General features: G+C 49.0%; 1 protein-coding gene across 1 annotated transcript in view; it reads left to right on the top strand.

The window, feature by feature from the left end:
- The first annotated feature begins 3,350 nt into the window (after window positions 1-3,350).
- LOC131284952 (headcase protein) overlaps window positions 3,351-9,090 on the top strand; it is a 107,645-nt gene continuing 101,905 nt past the window's right edge. The window contains exon 1 of the mRNA XM_058313809.1: window positions 3,351-4,597. Within this exon, the coding sequence (XP_058169792.1) occupies window positions 3,351-4,597 (1,247 nt within the window). The remainder of the gene's footprint in view (window positions 4,598-9,090) is intronic.

The raw sequence follows: 9,090 nt of genomic DNA, 5'->3' as shown, positions 1-9,090 counted from the left end.
ATCTGACCTCACATCTGCTCCCGTCTCGGGGTTTCGGGAAAACTTCACCATTCCGAGACCGGCATTCCAACCAAGGCTTCCCTTTCGTGGGCTGGCAGTCGGTTGGAGCAAAGGGGCGGGTAAAATTTAATTTTCTTCAACAACAATTTAAAATGACTCACATACAAAGCGCCTACCGCTCGCCACCTTCCACCCCACGGTGGATGAAAAGTCCACCCCCTTTTCCACCCAAACCAAAGCACTATCTTTTTTTTCGTGGGTCGGTGTTTTGGGGAAAAATTACGCTTTCCTTTTCACTCATTGACTAGCACACATACGCGGCACGTACAAACGCACATGTACAGCTACGCAGGTTTACGTTGTTCTCTCTATTGCCCTCTTTTTCGCACGATAAAATCCTGCTTCTTTTCCACTCGAATTTGAAACACACACAAAAAAACTATCCCTGGAAACGCGTGCTGGTGGAAATTCCAAAACGGCGCCCGGAAAAACTGCGAGGAAGGAGCCAAACAGCGCACGCGGCGCCATCGTGTGATCTCGCTCGTGCGCCCGCAGCACGCGGACCTGCGGTGCCTTTCGTTTTCATCCAATCGAAGGACACTTTCCCCTTCGATTCGTCGGACGCTAAACCAGGTCCGGAAGGGAAGGGTGGCGGAAGAAGCGGCGAGCAGTCGGAAACGAATAAGCATGTGTGCGAACGTGCGCATGTGTTGGTCGCCGAAACGGCGGGCGACAACGCACACTTCTACGAAACGCCGGTGCCGGCCGGTGTCACGCTTGAAGTGGTGTGCGAGACGGTCCCTGTTTATGTGTACGTTGACGTTTGACGCTTCCGTTTGTTTTTTTCGCTCTGTTCTGCGAATGCAATTCGTTTGAACCGGCGTCGGATGATGATCTCTACGAGCACACACACAAAAGCAAGCGGGCGCGCGTATACCAGCGCACAGTGTGCCGACGGATTCGGTTGCGTGTGTGTTGGTGTCACTCTCGCTATCGTCGTCGTTTTTTGCTATATACACTTCTGGAATCGATCGCGAGCAGTTTAGTTACGTTTTCGCTTTCCATCGAGTCAGTCGCGAGCGAACGAGCAGCAGAAGTGGAAGCAGCAGCAGCAGCCGCAGCAGCAGTAGTAGTTGAAGCAGCAGAAGTAGCAGCGCGCGAGTCGAGTCTCTCGGAAGTGCGTTTCGGAGTGTAGTGAGTCGAGTCGCGGGAGTGTACGACCTGTTGTTCTTTTTTGTTTTATTTTCGAGTTTGGTTCTTCGTTGGTTTGCATTCCGCAAGGCTCTGTTGTTTGGGAGGCGCTGTTGTGTGTGCAGTTTTGGTGACGTCGTGGTCGTCGGATCCTCAGGATTGCGTGGTGTCCTCGCGAGAGGTGCGTGCATCTGTCCCGTGTGTGCCGTTGCACAGAGGCACAGTTTCGCCGTTCGCAGTGGTGCGTGCATTAACACTTTTTAATGGAGTTAGGACAATCGACGGTTGGCAGTATCAATTCCGAGAACCGAGTCCGAATTCGCTGGAACGCAACAAGAGCAATCATACGCCGGAGCGAACTGAACGGTAAACAACCTCCTCCGGTCAGCGGAGGTTAGTGGTGTACAGAATTGGCAGTTTCTTGTAGTAATTGCTAGCGAGTCAAAATTGGCACCCAGTATAGAAGAAGCAGCAAACGAAGCAATCGAAAATCTACCTCGTTTTTTGTTTTTGGAAAGCCTTCGCTCGTAGAAGAAACGAACATATTACACTTACGGGAGGAAAACAAGAAAAATACATCCTGCCCCTGGAGAATCCTGGAGTTTTTCTTCACACTCTCTCTCGGCCCACTGCGTTCGACGACATCATTTCCCGCGCGATTGAACTTTCGTGTGCCGTTGCGCCCGGCGAAGAAGCGAAGAAAAAATCGATGCCACAACGTGCGCGCCCTCCCGCCCGGGAAATCCGTTTTCCCCAGCTTTTGCGAACGGTGCGTGCCGGTGCCATCCACCGTCCACGGGAGTGACACGGTCGTCGTCGTCGTCGTGCTCGGCTGGTGCACGGAGTTCCAGTGAGTCCACGCGGGTGTTCGCGTTCCGCTGGAAGTGTGTGCCGTGGAAAAAATCATGTCAGATCCTGCTCTCGTTCTCGGATGAACCGGATCGTTTGTCGTGCGTCGTTGGGAAGGCAGTGGCAGTGAGAACAAACGGTGAACAGCGCGTCTTTGCGGAAACTCGCCAGTGTTTGTTGGAGAAAATCGCAACATAGTGCGAACGAAGACTTGAAAGACGGAACTCGAAATTCTACCCGCATGGCAACTGTCGATGTTGGAGGGTTTTGTTTCCTTTTCACCAGAAGTTGCTACGCTCTCGACGGAGAACAAAAGTGAAGGTCAGCAGACGGGACGATTTTCCGAAAGTGTCAAAAGCCGTGTGTCTCATCGTGGTAGGCCGCGCGAAACAACAAACACAAAGGTAACTCCTTCCAAAGACACAGTGTGGATTTTGGCAATCGTGTACCCGGAAAAGGGCAGCTGTTGAACGTGGACCAGCGATGTCCGAGAACTGTTCGGTTCCGATCGATTGCGTATTTCTTAGAATGCTTGAGCAAAGCGCGAGGAACGTGTGACAACAATAGCTCCCTGTTTCGTTGCAAAGTGGATGCCACTGTAGTGCAGAACATAATAGCTTAAATCGCGAAACACTGCCGCGAACGAAAGTAAAACGAGTTGTGTTGGTGCACCAGAAAAATAAGAATTGTGTCTACACATTTCTTACGAACAAACCGCAGAGATAGTTGATAAACTAAATAAATTGGCTTGAGAAAACGTAAAACACAAAGGCAAGAATCGAACCACCGAAAAACGAAAAAAAAATTTTTGTCTGTTCTTGGAAACCGAGTAGCGAAAGAGGGTAGCAGACAGACGACACAAGTAGGCGATGATACAGTGCATGCTGAACAATTAGCGGCAATCGCACGAATGAGTTGAAAACAAACGAAACTTTAGTCGAAATGAGAAGCAAATAAAATCAAACAATCTGAAATATTCTCGGTTTGCCAAAAAACCCCAGTTAAGTTCAGAAGTAGAAGTATTCTGGCGCCTGTAGCGAAAAAGGTCAATCAGAACAATCGTTTTTTTTTACCGGCAAGCAATGATGTAAGTGCAGAACATAGGAAAACAGAAAAGTGTAAAACATTCGTTTGAACAAAACAAAACGTGTTTGAACGTGTCGATACCGAGTTTCGGTTCGGTCGAAAGACGGAATATTTTTTGTGGCGCCTACTTAGACTAGAACGTCATTGTCGTGACACCGTGCGCGAAAGAAGATACGAAAATTGATTCCATCGCGCTGTACCGTGGCTCGTCGTTGTTCGCAGCGATGGCTCCAAGGCGTTCGGTTGGTGGTGGTGGATCGGTGGCCGTAGGCGGAGGACAGGTGCAGAGTCAGCAGCAATTGCATCAGCAGACGACTGCTTCGCTGGTGGCCAACACCGGCAGCAGTCTGTACGATCCATTCGGCTGGGGTGGCGCATCCGGTGACTCGGATCACGGTTTCGAGTCGTCCCATTCGGCCGACGGTTCCGGCTCGGAGGGCGCCAACATGACCCGCTGCTGCGTCCCGGTCGGCGAGTGCCTGAAGCCCAAGACCGGCAACCTGCTGGCCGACTTCGGTGCGATGATCAACGTGGAGGATCTGCGGGATTGCGTGCGCGTGCTGTGCAGCAACGACAGCTGCACCGTCGGCCAGTACATGCACCGGGAGTGTTTCGAGCACTGGGAGGACGAGATCCTGGGCTATCTGAAGTCGATCGGGCGCGCCCGCTCGTGGTCGGACAAGCAGCGCCAGCAGAACCTCTGGACGAAGAAGGGCTACGATCTGGTGTACAAGATGTGCGGCTGCAAGTGCGGCCGGGGACATCTGAAGAAGGATCTCGACTGGAACGCACCCACCACGGCCAGCATGTTCGGACGGGCTCTGGTAGGTTCCGGAGGAGGAGGCGGCGTTGGTGGGGCCGGCAACGGAGGCAATTCCCTTGGGCCGATCGGTTCCGGGGAGGACGAGAGTATGAAGAAAAAGAAGAAAAAGAATCGCCACAACCAGAAACCGGCGGCGGCTCTGTTGGCTATTTCGACCAACGCTAATTTGGGAAGTACGACCAGCAGCGCCAACAGTAGCGCCACCAACAGCCCTAACAATCAGATGCAGATGGTCCAGCAACAACAACACCATCTTCACCAGCAGCAGCAGCAACATGGTGGTCCGAATCACCAGCAGCAACCGGCCGGGGGAGTCACCACGAATGCCCTCTCGGTGCTGAGCAATCTGAAGATATCGGACCATTTTGCCACCTGTCTGCAACTGAGCGGCATCAACCCGAACGGCCTCATCAACAACCACGTCATCGCGATGTCCACCGCGGCCGCCGTCGCTACGGCGCGCCTCCGGGCGAACAGCCTGTCGTCGATCAGCAACGGCTCGAGCACGCCGCCGGCGTCGGCCTCATCGATCGGTGGTTCGGAGCAGTCCATCTCGCCGATCCACAACCAGCCACCGAGCCCGGCAAGCATCGCCAAGTTGCCGCTGACACCGAAGTCGAAGGTGGAACTTTACTCGGAGCGTGTTCGGTAAGTCAAACCAAGTTAGTTTACATTGTTAAAAATCAAAATTGGCAACAGAATCCCATATGAGTTCTATTTGCTACTGTCGAGTGCTATACTGTTTTGTCTGGCAAAAATCGTTTTGCTCTGACAACAGCTGATGGAAGCTTTATTCCTTCTTCCTGTGTTGTGTCATCGCGTGTGTCTCTTCCTCAGTCACTCAAGGTTCATCCTAGGGGCAAACGCACCGTGAACCTTTTCCCCTACGTTTTTTTTTTATCAACGCAACAAAATCCCTTATCACTCACTCTCTTTTCTCCCACCTTTGCTTGCGCTCACTCTCTTCGCCGGTAGATTTTTCCGGCGAAATCCTACTCTCTCAAACTCATCTCCAAGGACCGCCGCACTTTGGAAAACTTTTCCACGGCGACTAGGAGAACAACGAAAGCCGTGTGCGGCGTTTCGTCTTCGCCGTAGATTTCCGTAGAAGAAAGATGAAGTGGAAAAACAAGAAGGCAGGTCAAGGAGAAAAGTGTCGTTTTTCCACCGCGCGAGGGTCGTCCTCGGCGGGTGAAGGAGGAGGCCTACTGTTTCGGAAAAGAAGGCACCGACGATGAGAAGTAGGCTTCTCGTTGTTTCAAGTTGCCTGTTGGGGTTTTTTTTTGTTCCTTGTTGCTTCCCAGCAAGAATATTGCTTTCAGGCAAGATTTGCGGCGTGTCGGCGGCGTCGGCCTCCCCGACATTATGGCCCCGTCGGTTGCTTGCGCGAGAGGGAAATGGCGGGGGAAAAGCGGGCGGCAGTTATGTTGAGAAGAGGGGGTTGCGTTCTCCGTCGGGAGTTTTTCTTTGTGTGTTGCGTTGCGTGCCTCGAAGGGAGAGGGCGGGGAGAATGTGTTTTCCCTTGGAAATGTTGACCTTGATACGCACGCACCACATTTAACACCGTCTCGTCGAGCCTATGCGACGCGGGGTGTGGGTAGTATTGGAGGTTTTATTTCCATTTTTCTTCACTTGGTCCTCGTGGCGTTAAAGGGCTTCAAGCTTTCCACGGAACGTTTGGGGTTGGATTTCCACGAGTTTTCTCGTGAAAGCAAAACGAGGACCTCCTGTTGCTTTGCTCTTGGCAAGTCGGTCTCTCGACTTTGGTGGAAAGGAAATACAACGTCGACCAAGTGTAGAACGAAAAAAAGTATCCAACGCTACGATCCGTTTTATTTGCAAACCAAACCTCCAAATGCTATGGAAAACAAACCAAGAAGAAGGTACGAAAAAGAATGATAACATTTTATCACTTTCGCCAATCGGTCCGTCGGCGGTATAGCAGTCGTCATTTTCGTTTTGGGCCGTCGGAATGGAAAATCGAATGAAACAAAGGAAAACTTTGTTGAGGCTCGACGGAGAAAATTAAGCATAACCTTTTGCCTGCCTGCTGCCCTCCCCCCACTGACCTTGGTTTTGGTCGCCTTGCATCAGTTCGTTTGCCCAAATCAGGCTTTTTCCGAGCCAGTTTTTGGACGACAGGAGATAAAATAAATGGAATTGTTCTTGGGCGCTGTGTTGCTTTAGTCCTTGATTTGCTCCGGGCCCCCAATTGTTTGTTGTAGCGATCGATTGGAGGTCGTGTCTCTGTCGTCTCCTCTTGCTTAAAGATCCGTAGGGAAATTTTGTGCTGGAGGCCGTAAAGGAATTAGATTTTCTCTTTAATTTTTCCGTTGGATAAATGCTGTTTGTAAATTTATGTCACAGATTTGTTTTTATATTTTAAGTAAGGGTTTATTTCATATATTCTAAAATGATCTCGATTGAGTGCTTCGACTGAAGTATAAGCTTACGATTTAAGTGATGTTGAATTTCCCTATGATTTCGCAAAGCTCACGAAGATATGGGCCCTTGAAGCATAATCCCCCTTTGCTCGAACGTCAATCCTTTATCATAATCGCACCTCGTCACGCCGGGTCGGTGGGTGAGGTGGCGGTTCGATCGGTTGGGCGGAGGAAATGCAAACAATATTTTTCTCATCCTTCGTTTGCCGTCTTGCTGCGAGATCATCTCCCCTGTCCTGCTTTCGTCGCAAGGCGCCAATGCTTGCAAAATAGACGAAATCCAATCCACTCGCTTGTGGCTCCTATTTTTTTTGTCCTTTCTGATTTTCCACGTGGAAGTGAAGCTAGAGAAAGAAAAATGCTGTGGAAAACATTGCCCCGCTGGGTGCAATGATTGCGCGTTGGCGAAATGAAGGAAGACGGTTTCGGGAAGAAAAACCCGTAAGGATACGATAAGAGGCATGCTACGACGTTGGGAGCGATGGCGGCGCCATGAATGATGGAAGGATAGCTTGTTAGTAGGAATTTTCGGTTCGATCCTCCACACTCTCATTGGAGCCCGGGTTTTTTTCTCCCGCGATCGATCGAACCCGGGGGCTGATTGTGGAGGAGGAAAGAATATTGAAAAACAAACACATAAAGTTTCATCGAGCTTTTTTTTTGCGCTGTTTGTTTTTTTCTTCCTGTATCTCTCTATCGTTCAATTCGGGAATCTTTCGCTTTTCCTCTGATTGGCTTCGTAGCACCACGAGTGGCACGCGGGGGTGGTGGTGTGGCTTGGGGAAAATATTTGTTTTGAGCCAGGAATGTTCGGAGGAGCGTTGAATCCTTCTTTTATTTTGTCCGTTCTCTGCGCCGGCTCTCCCCGCATTCCATATTTCCGGTTGCGGGTGGATGATTGTTGGTTTTTCCGATTCATTTGGACGCATACTTTTTCACACTTCTGGTTTTCTTGTGCTTTTGCTGTTTTTTTTATTATCTGTGCGTCTTTTGCCGCAGGGCACAATCAATCGGTTTGGGAATATATCGATTGTTCTCTTGTTGGCCCTTTTTTGCGATTGTTGTCGGATCCGCCGAGAGACGATTAGCTTATTAAAGTCGTTGTATGTATTTTCTTATGTTGTTTTTCATTCCTTTTCTATTTGTAAGCATTTAACAGATTAGGTTTAGATGCTTTTAAGTGTAAAATAGTCTTAGATATTTTCTTTCACATTCCCAGTGCTAATCAATACAATTATAAGTTGTTACGGATATTCTAAAGTGTGTGCCGTTTTTATTACTGAACTAGTTGGTTTCCACGCTCAATCAGTTCTCGAACCAGTCACGCTAACGACCCGAATCCCGAACCCGCGGGGGCCGGATTGTGCAACGCGTCGTCGTCGTCGTTACATTATGCTGCCTTCCTCCAAACAGCGTCCCCGTCTCTCCATCCCCTCCCCTGGCGTTTGGTGTGTTAGGCCCGGTCGGACACAAATCTCCATCTATCACGGGAAGATGACGGTCGTCTGGTTATGGTAATGACCTAGAAATTAAAAACCGGTTGTTTCCCTCGGAGATCGCCGTGTGCTGCGCTTCGGGGTGACGAATGGAGTCGGAATCGTTGAGATTGTTGTGTTGCTGGCGACGGATGACAACGGTCCCCCACAACTTCTCGTGGCGCGAAGGCAGCTGGTGGTTTCGCTTTCCTCATCGAAAATGCCCGGCAATGATCGCGCGTCCATTCGCCATGCTTCTCTCCATGTGTTGATGGTTTGTACTTTTGGTTCCGCATACCTATTTGATTGGGGATTTTGTTCGTGTTGTATTCGCGCGCTACGTTGAGGATTCCAAAGAAGTTGGAAATAGATCATCAAAATTGTTCAAATGGAGTTGAGGCAACGGTGTGCAATTCAAACTAATTTGATTGATTCTCTTGTTTTAATTCAAACGATACATTATAGCCATTCAAATGTTAATATTCTGCATGTATTCATATTTCATTTGTTAGTGTTAAACAATTTTAAATACGCCATAAATAAAATCACCAACGTTTTTATTGTGACAACTCATCCTGGTGACTTCTAAACATTATGCTGATGATGCTGTGACGTGATGAGTTAATTTCGCAAAGCCGTCACGACCTGCCTTTTGTTGTTGTTACTTTATACCGATAGAAATGCGGGCGCGCGAACCTTCAAATTGCTTGCTGGCTTTTTTAGCTACAAACACCGCGCAAAAATGTGGTAATTATTATCGCGCGCGCAGAGTCCATTCAATTGCAAATTGGCGCCGTCCAAGCTGAACATGACAGACACTACGCATTCGTCGTCGTCGGGCGTTAGCAACATCGGTCTGGTTTAGTTGTTTCCGTTTTATTTATTTTCCTACCAAACAGGTGTAACCTGGTGGACGTTTCTTTTTCGAAGTGTTAAGCAAAAAAAAAGTTTACACACGATTCCGTTGCAGCAAAAGATGATCCAGCAAATTAATGCTGCAAGTTTCGTTGTTGTTTCTTTCTAGTGCACCCAGTTTTACGATGTCGTCGTTTTTTTTATAAATTATTATACTCTGTTATTTAACACCACTCCTGTTTGACAAGTGTAGAAAAAAATAGGAAACAACGAATTAATTACAGCAGCATAAGTTTTCTCATTCTATTCACGATGAGAGGAAGTAGAATCGAGTAAAAGAGCAAACCTAACAGGAGGAGTGTGCAAG

This window comes from Anopheles ziemanni, chromosome 3 (assembly GCF_943734765.1).
Source record: "Anopheles ziemanni chromosome 3, idAnoZiCoDA_A2_x.2, whole genome shotgun sequence".
Classification (NCBI taxonomy): Eukaryota; Metazoa; Arthropoda; class Insecta; order Diptera; family Culicidae; genus Anopheles; species Anopheles ziemanni.
This window is presented reverse-complemented; position numbering and strand designations above follow the sequence as displayed.